Source organism: Megascapheus bottae, chromosome 29, assembly GCF_031878675.1.
Source record: "Megascapheus bottae isolate mThoBot1 chromosome 29, mThoBot2.hap1, whole genome shotgun sequence".
NCBI classification, from domain to species: Eukaryota; Metazoa; Chordata; class Mammalia; order Rodentia; family Geomyidae; genus Megascapheus; species Megascapheus bottae.
This window is the reverse complement of record NC_143537.1, coordinates 7080179-7095497: the sequence shown is the minus strand read 5'-3', so window position 1 is coordinate 7095497 and position 15319 is coordinate 7080179. Positions and strand designations below refer to the sequence as shown.

Below are 15319 nucleotides of genomic sequence, written 5' to 3'. Positions count from 1 at the left end.
GCTAGGATATAGGCATGAGCCACTAAAGCTTAGAGCAGTCACTTCCTTTTTTTTTTTTTTTTTTTTTTTGCCAGTCCTGGGCTCTGTCCCTGAGCTTCTTTTGCTCAAGGCTAACATTTTGCCACTTGAGCCACACTACTTCTGGCCTTTTCTGCTTATATGGTACTGAGAAACCAAAACCCAGGCCTTCATGCATGCTAGTCAAGCACTCTACCACTAAAGCCACATTCCCAACGCTGACATCCATAATTTTTATAGTCATATTTTTAATTGAGTTTAAGGAGTTATGCAAATGTTACAGTACTGTGGTATAGGAATACTTAGCTAATGTCACAATCTTTTTTTTTTACTTTCATAATACTATGCATCATTGTTCTAGCCCAAAGATTTGTAAATGTTAGGTATATAAAACTCTCTAGTCTTACCCAGAACAACAGGTTTAACTCTTTGAACATTGACAAGAAAACCATTTCTTCCAGATTGGGTATGCTAGGGTATCAGTTGTTCCCTCTTCCTTTGGTTTCATTTGGCATGGCATCTTAAGTTCTGTTTAGTTTGCTTTGTCTTGTCCAGTTTTAGATCTAACACCCACATATCGACAGGCAATGTCCCGTTTGTCTCTTTGGTCTTGGCTTATCTCACTCAATATGATTTACTCTAGTTCCATCCATTTCCCAACAAACGCCATTATTTTATCTCTGACATCCATATTTTTAAGACCAAAAAACAAAATCAATATTATAGAACTGTTTTCTACTTTTAGGTTCAGAATTCTTCTCTAACAATGTATGCTCGGTGGTGGCAGGTATTTTGTCTAATTCCCTCACTGTCTTATTTCTTGGAAATACAACAGTGTTTGGCACCCATTGAATGAATGGACAATAATATATACCAATGAATGAATGGACATACATTTTCCTATAAAATTTACTAGGCATTCCAGGGGGCCAAGGATGTGTCTACTTGGTACCCTTCTGTGCTTTCAGCATCAAATAAAGCTTTCTTTGTGGAATATGCAAAAGGAAAGAAGAGAGGGAGAGTGGAAGGAAGAAGGGGGAAAAGGAAGAGGGGGGAGAAGAAAGAGAGAGCAAGAAAGGAAACAAAATAAAACAAGGAAGCAATATTGTGGCTCAAGTAATAGAGAAAAAAAAAAAAGCACTGCAGGGACAGGGCCCAGGCCCTGAGTTTAAGCCCCAGAACTGGCAACAAATAAAATAAATAAATAAAATAAAAAGAAATTAAACTCCCTAAGTTCGTTTTCACTGTGTCAGGTAATTACCCCATATTGCTATAAAGTCTCTTTTGGAGGAAACCACTGACCAGGTCCAAAATTCTACTAAAATGTTATGCTCATACATGCGATTCAGCCTGCCTGAAGGCTACCGTCTATAATTAATTTTGCAAAATGGTTTTCCTTTACCTCTCTACCCACAGAAAGCCAGTGCCCTCCCAAACTACACAAATGTAGTCAAACATTATTCGTTGCTCAAGGCTGCCAGTAGAATCCCCGGTGGGCTGCCTGCAGCCTGAGGCCGTCATGTCATACAGCCCAGGAACACCTCAGTCCTTGCTTGTGGAGGAGCAGTTTCAGCTATGATCAGTCCTAACTGTGGACCCTTTCCTCACATGCAACAGAGGCCTGGCAGATCCCAAGCACTAGAAATGGGAGATGGGCGAGCCAAGGCAGACGTGGTTAAGACTAGGCATGGAAGCCTCTGAACATCGGTGAGTTCTCTGAGAATGGAAGTTACATTCAGGCACTATCTGAGCACACTAGCGGGAAAAGTCTACCCAGCCAACTACCTCTCTGCTCAAGTTTTTAATCAGACCTGCCTGTGGTAAACAGAGGCAGCCGGCGGACTCGACCTTTTCACCACCGGAATTCATATCACAATCACTGGTTCTTCTGTGAAGCGCCCAGGTCCAGCTTTCTCCACGAATGGAGAGGTTGGCCAAATAGATTTCACTCTGAATGCTCAAGCACATGGTGAGGATGTTGTTGCCACACAAAACAAGCATACTTCCTTTTCCATAAGTTGCCATCTTTTGGAAAGCCTGGAACCTGCTAAACTGGTGCTCTACTGCTTGAGATTCACACACACACACACACACACACACACACACACACACACACACACACACGGCTCAAGGCTAGCGGAAGATGAGCACGTAGTCCTGCTGGGTCATTTCTTAATCTTTCAAGGATCAAATAACTTTAAATCCATGTACCTTTTAGACTTCCTGTGCCAAGAGAAAAAAACAAGACATTCACACATCTCAGCCCATAGCTGTCCCTTCTTTTCAGGACCCACAAGGACACATCATGAGCCTTTATTTCCTGAAAATCCAGAGGCATCCTATCAAGAAATAGTAATCTCTACTAAAGCTTGTTTGAAGTGGTGTGGCTCAAGTGGCAGAGCAAGAGGAGACCCTGAGTTCAAATCCCAATAACAGCACAAAAAAAAAAAACCCCAAAGACCTCTGAGAGCTTACTGAGCACTTAAATTGGGTAGCTTGGTTGATGGAATGATGTTGAAGCCCTGCAGAGGCTGATGGTCTGCAGAAAACGGAAGCGCCCTTCTGGATGGCTGTGACCGGAACTTGTCAGTTGATGCACCCCATAGTTTTCACAAGTGACGATTTCAGGTCAAAATGAAGGGGTGCAACCAGTGGTATTAAAAGGAGGCAACCTGTTGCTGGGCACAGTGGCTCACCCCTGTAATCCTAGCTACTCAGGAGGCTGAGATCTGAGGATCGTGGTTCAAAGCCAGCCCGGGTACAAAAGGACCTGTGACTCTTATCTCCAATTGACCTCTAGAAAACAGGAAGTGGTGCTGTGGCTCAAGGGGTAGACCTTGAGTTGAAGACCTCAGGAGACAGCGCCCAGGCCCAGAGTTCAAGCCCCATGAAGGACAAAAAAAAAAAAAAAAGGCAACCCATAGGTGATCAGGATTATCTTCCATTGCTGACGTAGCAGTAATAGGGATCCTCCACTTCATACGCGTTCTCCTCGATGGTGTAGATGTTCTCCTCTGAGTGCAGCCTCTCTGCTGCTACATTTGCCAGCCCTGAGGGAGGGAGGTTGGCCAGGGTGATAAGGCTGCGAAAACACAACGTTACAATTGACTTAAGCATGTCGCCAATAACACAGAAGAGACATCAAAGCCTTTGCTGAAAGGATAGCACCTAAATGAAGCTTAAGGAAAAGAAATGAGTGGAACATTCTCATAGATGCTGTGTATGAATAAACTTTGTATTTTAGTCTTTGTAAAACAGAAATAGTAACAGCCCAACCTTACCAAGCTGATGGAGGGGCTCGTATTTGTGATTGTTAGCCCAAGGCACTGAGCTGGGCACATAGCTGTCCACATTCAGGGCAAGCTCCCAGTTTTCTATGGAGTTGAACGTTGAAAGTAGAGCTCAATCTCTACCCATAACATTAACCACAGAATTTTGCAAATAATGATGGGTGTCGTGCATGAGACCCCTGAATATTGTATCTCCAAGTGCCAGCTCCCAGAAGGAAGAGTGGCACCAATGAGCGAATATTTTATGACTTTTTTTAACTGCACATTGCTGATCTTTATAATATACCATATTTCAGCATATATGTAATAGAGGTGGAGATCAAGGCAGGGCGGTGTGTTTGGCTCTGATTCTCAGCTGTGACTCTATCTTCTAATCACCGGGAGAAAGTTTTAGAATAATGGTTGCTGAGGCCTCATTCCCCTGATTCCCTCACTGGTTCTGTTGCTCTGATACTGACCCTGCATCAGGTGCCATGGTGAACCTGATACGAAATCAGAGCTGAAAACTGGGATGGACAAGAAAAGCTTTGCGGGTGGACTCGGGTTTACATGGTCACCTTGGTCAACCCAGAGCCCTACTCAAACCATGGAGAAGTTGGTGCTTGGTCCAGTGTAAGTTTATCATTCACGAAAAAGAAAATCCATTAAGAAAGAGATAAATATCTCTTGATATTCAGGAGACAAATTCTGCACCTTAACTTCGAAACTCAGATATCACAGACCAAAAAAATGCAGCATGTAGAATCTTCTTCTTATAATTAGCTCTAGAGCATAGAGAACGTTGAAGTTTAGCACTTCTCAAGATAAAGCTACACTAGAAAGAGTCTCCTGGCTCCCCAACTCCTCTCCTATTATTCTTACCTTAAATTCTGCAAATTCCTTCTCCTATGAGAATACCCTAGGGAGAAGAAAAGTTAATATGTGCTTTTATAAGTGAGATAAAAGACACTTACACACACACACACACACACACACACACACACACACACACTGAGGTAAGCGTTGTTTTTGAAACTCTGGTGTCACCTTAGAATGAAGTAAATTGAACTTCCAGTGTGTGCCTTAGCACTATGCTAGATAATAGGAAACATGCACTGTTCTTATCTAATAAATAGTAGATGTCTTCTGTATGTCTGACTCAGAGACACAGAAGGAAATTGTGAATCCTCACTTCTTTGCATTCTAGTGAGGGAAACAATAAAAGTAGAGAGAAATGAAGTCATTTTACATTTTGATGCAAATGAAAGAAACCAACCCCATACTAAAGCAGAGAAGGTGGTCTAGAAAGCTGAGACCTTTAAGCTGAGTTCTGAAAGAAAAGAGTGAGTCAGCTGTGTCAAGAAACTGAAGAAGTAGTCAGGGAGAGAGAACCCGTGGTAAAGACGTTGGTAATAGAATGAGAGAAACTCCAGAGTCTGAGAGGCAAGCTGAGCGTTGGGTATAGATACAGTAGATATAGGAAATCACTGAAGAGATACAATCTGACTTCTCTTGTGCTAGAAACCTTGCTTAAGTGGTAAAGCACCACCCATGAACAAGAAAAAGGCCCTGAGTTCAAGCTCTGGTATTGGCACTTACATATGCACATACACACATACACACAAATACACACACACACACACACACACACACACACACACACACACACACAAAGACAATCTGACCTGTGTTTTAATATAACTCTGTGTAGGAGAGTTAAAGAAATTAGACAAATAGACACATTGATGCCCTGAACTAAGGTGATATCCAAGAGTAATATAGAACTGTAAAGGGAATGTGACTTACTCTTCTAAGCTTACTTTTCTCTACTGTTAAATGGAAATAATACTGCCCAACTTTTCCAATGGTGATGAGGAGAAGGTATAATTAAAACTTCTAGCTCAGTGCCTGCCTGACACAGGAAGCACCTAATATATTAGCTTTTTTTTTTTTTTTTGCCAGTCCTAGGGCTTGAACTCAGGGTCTGGGCACTGTCCTTGAGCTTTCTCAAGGCTAGAGCTCTACCACTTCAGCCATAGCACCACTTCTGGCTTTTTCTGTATATGGGGAATAGAGGAATCAAATCCTGAACTTCACGCATACTAGGCAAGCACTTTACCACTAGGCCATGCTCCCAGCCCTAGATTAGCTATTTTTACAGTTAGAGTTTAGAAAAATGAATGGGTATTTAGTCTCATCACTTTTAAGAATGATTACAAAGTTACATTTATTTTATCTTGGCTTGTTTTGTCCCTATATTAATGTGTCTTATCAGAAGGGAGAGAAAGCAGTGTCCCAGGACTTACATGTGAGAACGAAAGCAACAATCATCAGGGTAAGAGCCAGCCCAGCAGAGATGCCTGCTCCAACGTAGATGCCCATTTTGGTGGTGGCTTTGGAGTCTTGAAAATTTCTGGCCGGGTTGTGGATTTGCTAGGAAAATATAAACAGAAACAAGCTGCAAAGCTCTGGACAGGCACAGGATTGGTAAGTCAGACCACCCATCCCAGAGCTTCCCTGGACTACAGGAACCAGGAAACTCCACCCACCAGCCACCTTCCGGACAGGTCTCACAACACCATAGCCATCTTTACAGACAACAAACAGGATAATCCCTTCTGTGTAGTAGGTATAGGAGGAGCTCTTTATCCTCACCACATGCCCCCCCACCCCATTTGGGGGTGGAGCCCTAGTTGTTCAGAACCTCAGGGGTTGGAGAGTGTTCTGCATTCGGTAGCCTGCAGTGAAATCCCAACTTGCACAGAAGAGCAATGATTTAAGAGCCTGGATTTGGAGCTGGGAATGTAACTTAGTGGTAGAGTGCTTGCCTAGCATGCCTGAAGCCCTGGGTTCAGACTCCTCAGTAACACATCAACAGAAAGAGTAGAAGTGGTGTTGTGGCTCAAGCGTAGAGTGCTAGCCTTGAACACAGAGAGGCTCAGGGACAGCGCCAGGCCCTGAACTCAGAAAAACCAAAATAGCTGTGGGTATACTTAATTGCAATGAGCCCAAGGACAAAATCAAGGAGCTTAGTCCTGAATCTACAGGTGGGAGATAGAGTCAAATTAATGCAGAGTCCTGGAGATCCTCAAAGAATCTTTTTTGTTGTTGTTATGGTCAGTTGTGGGTAGCCCTCTACCACTTGAGCCACAGCACCACTTCCAGTCTTCTGGTGGTTAACTGGAGATCAGAATCTCATGGACTTACATGCTCAGGCTGGCTTTGAACTGCAATCCTCAGATCTCAGTCTCCTAAGTAGCTAGGATTACAGGGGTGAGCCACCAGCACCCAGCCCTCAAAGAATCTTTACATGTTTGCTTTCATCTTTCTAGTAGCTTGTCTTTATAAGCACATAAATTCTTGGCTTTAAATATTCTTAATTAATGTGTTATTATATACATAAATAAGCTCATACCATCAAGTAATGTTTGTAAACTACCAAGTAAGGCCAGAATATTAAATAATCAGGGAAACATATTCTACTATGAAGAGTCTCTGACCTTTCAAAACACAGTGGTCAGATATGAAATTTAAGAAGAGGGACAAAATGATGGTGTTCTTTTCTTCTTCTTCTTCTTTTTAACCCTTTGTCAGGCCCACCATCTTCCCAATAGGATGATGGCTTAGAATTGTCCTCATCTTTGTTTTAGCTGAGGAAGAGGAAGCTAAGGAAGGATTTCCCCCAAGGATATAGTAGGCACAAAGCAATCTGAAGACACACCCATACACACAGATAATGACTTACTGTTTGATTTTTATCCTGCAGAGGTGTCAAAGTCAGACTCTCCACTATATATACACAAATAAAACACACAAAAGGAAGGGAAACAGCCAAGAGTTAATGTTTTTTTTTCTTTCGAGTTAAAAGATGTCTATAGCCCTATTTAAAATTCATTCTTAGCAGAGCTAAGAATGAGACTTACTGAAAGTCAGCCCTTGACACAAATGTTTGGGGACAAAATCAACAATAACAAAAAAAGTGAATCTTACCACTTAGAATAAGACAATTATAAGGAAGCAGAAGCTGGACTTCCACTTGAAAATACTGCATGGAATAAAGACACATGTTTATCTAGCAGTGCTGCCATTGTGGTTTTTATACTTCAAGTGGCTTTCAGGTAGTAAGAGTAAAGGAACAATGTCTTTTGTATTTTTTTCCATAAATAATTGTAGGCTGAGAGCATGTGTTTATAGTATCATCCTCAAGTAAAAAAATAGTTAAGCTCCTGAGTCATCTTGAAGAATTTCAACTTTGAAAGTTTCAGAAACCATTTAAGGAATCTCAAAATTTCTGACTCACCAGAAAATGAATAGTCAGCCTAGTTTCTCCAAATCTGACAGCTATTATTTTTTTAATCTTTAAATAGTTGTACAGAGGGGTTTCAATTTAGTACATCAGCTCATAAACACAATGAGCTGCCTTCAACTCAAGATCTCCTATCTCTGCCACCTGATTAGTGATTGAAGATGGAGTTGTACTGGCTTTGAACCTCGATCTTCCAGGTCTCAGCCTCCTAAGTAGTCAGGATTTTAGGTATAGGTCACCAGTGCTCAGCTGAGATAAGCTTTTTTGGTCCTTCTCATGAATTACATGAAGAATTCAGCTAATCTTCTAAGGCTTGAATCTGAGGAAACAAGTGGTCTGCATTCCAGTTAGAAATTCTAGTATCCCAAATCACCTAATCCAACCATAGCCTCCAGGCAGAGTGGCACCCATTCACAGGACATATTACCAACCGGAAATTAAATCCGAAAATAATGAAGATGATATCACAAGTGTTTCACCAGATTAAATTTATTCAATATTTAGGTAAAATAGAAGGAGAATAAAACATGATTAAAACCTTTTAAAAGTAAAATTTAAGAAAAAGGTTAAAGGACTGTGTCTTTAAATGAATCAGGGCAAAAGTAGGTACTTTTCTTTCCTTATTTGGCAAAAATACATGAGTCATTAAGTTTTGGGGGGAGTGTGGAGTTCTACTTGGTTAGGAACACACTCCTTGGGCTGAAGGGGAAGCTGAGGTTCAGGAAGTAAAAGGCCAGGCTTGGGCCACAATGACTAATTTGGGACTAACACAGAAGCCTAACCCAAGGTATTTTTTTCCCTGCTCAGGTATGTCTCCATCACACCCCACCCCCGCCCCCGCCACCCAACACTACTGAGGGTTCAGAATGTTCATGGCTCTGTATTTTAAACTGTCTTCAGCTTTTACTCCTAAACACAAACCCCTGAATGCAGAAGCCAGGCACAGGTACAGGCTTCTCCTAAGCCCCAGTCTTACCTGAGCTGTGTCCCTGCGTGGTCGGCATCCATGGATGTGCTCCAGGAAGTCCAGTGGGAGCAGTGGTGAGCTTGGCTAATGTCAGAAACCAGTATTAAGCAGGGGGCACTTTTGAGAGCAAGAGAGCTTGTTTCAGGGAATCCAAGGGATAGCAGAGATTGTGAAAGACAACAATCAGAGAGAAACACACACAGCCTCCAAACCCATGTGGGCACGCTCACTGTATGTAGGTGTCTCACATACTTCAAATGTTTGACAGAGGCAGGAGTGTTATAGCCTAGCTGATAGCAGAAGTTGCATGTGGCCCTAGTGAGAATTTTGCATGAAACATTATCTCATAAAATCTTTCCAGTGACCTATGGGGTGGTAGATATTATAGTTTACAAAAGAGATCACAGAGTTGATCGTACCCCCAGTTAGACAGTAAGAGTTAAGAGGGAGAGATGGATTGGAACTCTGTCCCACCCATCCACAAAGTATGTGTTCTATAAAGTATGTGTTCAGACTCCCCGACCACCAATTCTGGTCCTTCTTCTTATTCTGTACAACCTGTCTACATGTTCCAGAACGCACTGTCATTAAGGAGGTCAGAGGTCATCACCACCTGCATATCTAACTATGAATCACCAGCGAGTTAGGTACAAAGAAGGCAGGCAAAGAAGTACTCACCTGGTTGAATGACCAGCTCCAGGCTGAATTTTTTATCATTCATTGGGCCTGGAATTTGTACCCGGCAGCAGTAGGTGCCACTGTCAGATAGAGTCACATTTAGTATGGTCAGGGACACGTCTCCTCTGTGAAGTGCTCCCTTCAGCTGGTATCTGCTGGATTTCTGATAACTCACGTTCCTTTCATCAGTGCCGAGGACCCAACTGAGACATGAAAATGTAGGACAGGACCCCCTGCCCCAGCACACGGGCACGAGCTTGCCGGGGGAGGAGGGGGTGTAGCTGCAGGGTAGATGGGCATTCTGACCCACTTCAGCAATGTATGTTCCTTCCACTGACCCTGAAAAGAGAGGGGAGAAGACCCTAAGTGTCACCGGTCCATTTTCAGAAACCTGAAAGTAGTGCTTTATAGAAAAAAAAAAAAGAGGAAACTACTGTTGTTGTCCTGTTTGGAGATGATTCACCATGCCAGGGAGGCATCAAAATCAACAGGAAGTCTTAAAATACCAACTGGGTGCTGGGTATCACATGCTTGTAATCTCATCACTGGAGGTTGAGGCGGGAAGATACAGAATAATAAGCCAGCCTGTTCTATAGGACCCTGTCTTCAAAACAAGATAAACAGAACAAAACACAAAACCTGGGCCAGTCTGGTGCCTCACGCCTGGAATCCTAGCTACTCAGGAGGCTGAGATCTGAGGATCGGAGGTTCAAAGCCAGCCCAGGCAACAATGTGAGACTTATCTCCAATTAATCACTAGAAATTGAGAAGTGGGGCTGTGGCTCAAGGGTGGGGTGGCAGCCTTGAGCTGAAGAATTCAGGGACGATGCCCAAGCCCAGGGGTAGGGTGGTAGCTTGAGTTGGAAGAGCTCAGGGACAGCGCCCAGGCCCAGAGTTCAAGCCCCATGACCTAACACACACACACACACACACACACACACACACACACACACACACACTAGGAGAGAATTGCAGATGGTCAGTCCTCTGCATGTGAGGACAAGGATCATGGAAACTAACAGCCAGCAAGATGGACCACGTATCTAGACTGGTTATCTGCTCATTCAAGGCCCGATATCCACCATAAGCTTCTCTCCTTTCTCCCGTCTCTCTCCCCTTGCCCTTTTCCCCTTTGTCGAGCGCCAGGGACACCGTGAAATAAAGGGAGACTTGGACAAAATAAGAATTTGTATATTGAAACCACTCACGGGTTTTGTCTTGAGGTTTAAAATTACCTCCTTGGTGACATATACCTATGTACATGCATATATGCTACATTACATATACACACATGTGATGTAGATATATCTATACATATATGTATATGGAAAGCATTCAAACAGTATCAGAGGTGTGGGAAAAGCATGACTTCCTTTCCTAGCTCCCCTTCCTAGAGCCAACAACTTAAAAAAGGTCCTGGTCCCCCACAATGCACACACACACAGAACCCAGTGCAACACAACTGCACTCCTGCGTGTTCACCATGATGGTAGCTCAGCGGTGCTCTGTACCAGGGTATTCCTGCAGCCTGGCTAGCTCTAATCACAGGCCAATCTATATCTCCTTGCTAGCTCCTCCACGGCTGCACATTTAGGTTGCTTCCAAACTTGTGTTATTACAAAACAGCATGGCTAGGTGCGTGCTTGCTCTCTCTCTCTCCTGACTGGGGAAAAATGCCCTTCTCCAGCGGTGACTAGCTGTGCTCACACTTACTTGTAAGCAGTAACAGCAGCAGCAGCCCACCGTCAGAGGAGAGGTGTGCCAACATGGGGTCTTTGGAGGAAGAAAGTCGAAGGACGGCTCTGTTCCAGGGCGGTTCTGACACTGCAGTGGGGCTGGGACTTCCTCCAGCGCGTTTCTGTACAGCCCAGCCAGGAGCTGTGGCCACCCTTCTGAATGTCATCAGCACCCACAACAGGCTGTCCTATCACTGCCAAGACTAGTCATACCGAAGGAACCCCCAATTCTGTCATACCCCACCCCACATCCTCTGAATATTCTGATATTTGCCCTGTCAGAGGAACAAAGAGGAAGTAATATTTCAGAGGTAGAAACAGAGCGGTGGAAAGCAGACAGAGTGCTCTCCTACCTCCGATGAAGCAGGCCTGAAACAGCCTGTGGGTGAATTTGCCTGTTGAACAAGGAGCCGTTTAACTTCCTGCAACCTAGTCAACTCAGCAGAGGGGGTAAAGCAACATTCATAGAGCCAGCTACTTTGTATCCGCCATAGGGCTGGAAGGTGCAGAACGGAACAATGGATGTATGTTCCTTATCTGCACATTTCCACCTCAAACAAGAGCCTAATTCTTTTTTTAATATTTTATTGTAATTAATAAAAAGAGTTACATGATATTTGCCAGATAGAAGATGCATTAATTCCCATACATTGATACCCTTTCACATGTCTTGGTCCCCATTACCCTCCCCCCACCCCCCCATCTTGGTTTTCCCCCCTTCCCTATCCAATTTCAAATAACCAAATACAAATATATCCAATATATCAGATAACAAAGTGAGATACTGTAACAATATGATATAACCAAGGGACAGCAAAAGAGAGCATAGTACATTAAGGACAACAATCATTCATTATATGAGCCTAATTCTTAACCTTGGGGTATGTTTGAATGCAAGTACTAGGGCTTGAACTCAGAGCCTCGCCTTCTAACCTGGCTATTTTGCTCAAGGTTGGCGCTCTACCACTTGAGCCACAGTTCAATTTGGCTCTTTGGTTGTTAATCCAAAGCAAGCATCCCCAAAACTTGGCTTCTCGAGCTAGCTCCAAATTGCAATCTTCAAATCCTCAAATCAGAGTGGTTAGGGTTGCTGATGTGAGCCACGGACACCTGGCCTATATAGCACCATATGTCTACATTTATATTTTGATGATTAATGACGTGCTGAAATAAAATTTAGTTTGGAATACTAATTTTTCCCTCAGAAAGTAGTAAATGCTTCTTAGTAAATTATCTCTAAATTATATTAAATTTTCTATGTTGGACAATTATCTTACTTGGAAATGACAACTGGGCACTTTTATTTTCTGTATCATTCTGGTTAGGATTTCTAGCACATATTTAGTTCAAGTTTTAATAGTGGGCATCTTTTGTTTTCAAAGTACTCTTCCTAGTATTTAAGAGTTCTTTTACTTTCTCATGAATTTCTATTTTACAAGTGCCCTTTGCACATCTGTTCAGGTAAATGGTGTTTCTTTTTTTGTATGTGTTTGGAGATTGAACTCAGGACCTCAGCATCTGGCTTGCTGGAAAATCACTTGAGCCACACCTTCATATCTGATTTTTCTTCTTTATTCTTTTGATGTATTACACAAAAGTCTACAAAACTGCTACATTATATGAATTCATATTGCTTACTTTTCTTAGGAATAAACATACATTGACAATAAAATATTACCTTTGCGGGGCCGGGAGTTTGGCCTAGTGGTAGAGTGCTTGCCTAGAGTGCACGAAGACCCTGGTTCGATTCCTCAGTACCACATACATAGAAAAAAGCTGGAAGTGGTGCTGAGGCTCAGGTGGTAGAGTTCTAGCCTTTAGAAAACCCAAGGACAGTGCTCAGGCCCTGAGTACAAGCCCAGGACTGGCAAAAAAAAAAAAATATATATATATATATATATATATATATATATATATATATATATATATATATATATTACCTTTTCATGTTCTACCCATTACTGGGTTGCTTAATATTTTGTGTCAATTAGTTTCATAAAAGGAACTGGTCCTGTTTTTCTCTTCTCTGAAAAAATAATCCTGCTTAAGATCAGTTTTTAGTGTGTGTGCGTGTATGTCCTTTCTGGCAATGGTTGGCAGACTTGCCAATGGAGTTAAACTTGAAGTTTTCTTTTTTTTTTTTTTTTTTTTTTTGCCAGTCCTGGACTTGAGCTCAGGACCTGAGCACCGTCCTTGGACTTTCTCAAGGCTGGAGCTCTACCACTTGAGCCTCAGCACCACTTCCGGCTTTTTTCTATGTATGTGGTACCGAGGAATCGAACCCGGGTCTTCATGCATGCTAGGCAAGCACTTTAACCACTAGGCCAAACTCCCGGCCCGACTTGAAGTTTTCTTTATGAGAAGATGATTTCTAATCCATTTTCCATTTTCATTCTTAAAGAACTAGTCATTTAGTCATTTTTGTCCTTTTTTTGTTGTTTTGCCAGTTCTGGGGCTTGAATTCAAGCCTGGGTCCTGTCCTTGAGTTTCTCAAAGCTAGTGCATTACCACTTGAGACACGGCACCACTTTGGCTTTTCCTGTGTATGTGGTGCTGAGGAATGGAACCCAGGGCTTCGTGAATTCGAGGCAAGCACTCTACCACTAGGCCATAATCTCTGCCCTTGTCCTATTCTTTTAAAGCAATATTTGTCATTTCTCTAAGTTGTCAAATGCTTATCCATAATATTTCCCTATCTTTACAGCCTATACTTTCTGTAGTACCAATTCTGCTTTGTTTCTGTTAGCAACTGATTATTTGCCTCAGAGCCCCAGGCTCCCCTACTTAAATCTCTCTAGAATACCTCCCACCCTCCTCTCAGATCACGTGTGTCTGCACAGAGGATTCTGGGTCTGAGACCAGACTATGTTGCTTAGGGAAACGAGAGTTTCAGAAGGAATTAGGGTGGGTCTCCCCCGTTCTCAGCATTACACACACAGGTGAGTACTACAATGATCAGAGTTAGGGAAATGGTTTTCCTGGGCCACAGATGTGACTTGACAGATGAAGGCGGCCCAGGTGGATAGCGTGAGCTCAGACTGGCATTTCGAGCGTTTTCATTGTTGGGTTTTTGTTTCTGTTTGTTTGTCTTGGAGATTCCCCTACATAGAGAACTGGCTTGGAATTTGCTACATAGTCCAGGTGGGGTTGGAACTCCTGATCTTCCAGCCTCAGTGTCCATAATGCTAGGATTACAGGAATGTACCACCACACCCAGTTGCATTCTGAGCGCTTTCCAACAATAGACAGCCAACTGGGTCTCTGTTGGTACCATAAGTTAAGGTGTCAGTAGAAGTGTCTCTGGATTCTTCCTTTGAGGCTCCTGATTAAAGCTTCTTAAACTTGAGATAAGAGTGCCACCTACTGGTATCATCACTGCACTGTGACTTGAAGATGCCTTTAACACTACATGAAAGTGATGTTTCATCAGAAAAAAAAATAAAAAACAAAACTTGGAATACTTGTATCAGAGCATCATTGTACCCCATAAATGCATATAGTTCTCAATTAAAATAAAGCTGGCTGCTGGTGGCTCATGCCTGTAACCCTGCCTACTCAGAAAACTGAGATCTGAGGATTATACCTTGAAGCTAGGCTGGCCAGGAAAGTCCATGAGACTCCAATAAACCACCCAAAAATCAGAAGTGAGCAGTGGTTCCAGTGGGTAGAGTGCTAGCTTTGGACAAAAAAAAGCTCAGAGATGTGCCCTGGCCCTGATTTCTAGCCTCAGAACTAGCACAAAATAAATAAAACTTTAAAAGAGAGCAGGGCAGACACTAGCTAATGCTTGATAATCTTACAAGTACCCTTTCCCAAAATGTGATAAGTACTTTGCAGCTATGATATCTTATGATTCTTAGAACAAGCCTATCACTTTTTTTGGATGTGTGTATATCCCATTTTCTAGTGATTAATTGGAGAAAAGAGTCTCATGGTCTTTAGTGCTGGGGCTGGCTTTGAACCACAATCCTCAGATCTCAGCCTCAGAGTAGCTGGGATTACAGGTGTGAGCCACCACACCAGGCTAAGCCTATCACTTTTACTTGTGTGGTATATATCTTAATCTTTGTGCTAACACAGGGTCTAGAAGCCATCTACCTAGATCATAGCCTACAAGCCAAAGCCAGTCTGCTGTTGATTTTATGTTCCCACAGATATGATTTCTAAATGATCAAAGAAAACCAAAGCATGTTTCGCAAAGATTGAAAATTACTGACATTCAAATTTCAATTACTGCAATTCAAATTTTAGTGTCCATACACTCAGCTGTACTGGGATACAATGCTAACATTTGTTTAGCCATTTTCTACTATTAATCCTGAGCCATAAGGGCTGAGTGGCTGCA

The 15319-nt window shown here is 42.6% G+C and overlaps 1 protein-coding gene across 2 annotated transcripts; it reads right to left on the bottom strand.

The window, feature by feature from the left end:
- Positions 1–2479: 2479 nt before the first annotated feature.
- On the bottom strand, positions 2480–11287 carry Havcr2 (hepatitis A virus cellular receptor 2). 2 transcript variants are annotated; one of them, XM_090320719.1, is made up of 7 exons: positions 10952–11287; positions 9239–9577; positions 8570–8644; positions 7033–7076; positions 5594–5720; positions 4170–4206; positions 2480–3100 (listed from the first exon to the last, which is right to left on the bottom strand). In XM_090320719.1, the coding sequence occupies exons 1-7, from the start codon at positions 11139–11141 to the stop codon at positions 2953–2955; spliced, it is 960 nt and encodes a 319-aa protein (XP_090176845.1). In that variant the 5' UTR covers positions 11142–11287; the 3' UTR covers positions 2480–2952. The 2 variants fall into 2 exon arrangements, with proteins under 2 accessions (XP_090176845.1, XP_090176846.1); XM_090320720.1 differs by lacking the exon at positions 8570–8644.
- Between the last annotated feature and the right edge of the window lie 4032 nt (positions 11288–15319).

Bases quoted from the DNA above. Each gene is read 5' to 3' on its own strand.
- Havcr2 (XM_090320719.1), bottom strand. From the start codon at position 11,141: ATGACATTCAGAAGGGTGGCCACAGCTCCTGGCTGGGCTGTACAGAAA. The intron at 7,077-8,569 runs GTAAGACTGGGG...GTGTATATATAG, and splicing joins CACGCAGGGACACAGCTCAG to TGGAGAGTCTGACTTTGACA. The intron at 5,721-7,032 runs GTAAGTCATTAT...ATATTTTCCTAG, and splicing joins TGCAGGATAAAAATCAAACA to CAAATCCACAACCCGGCCAG.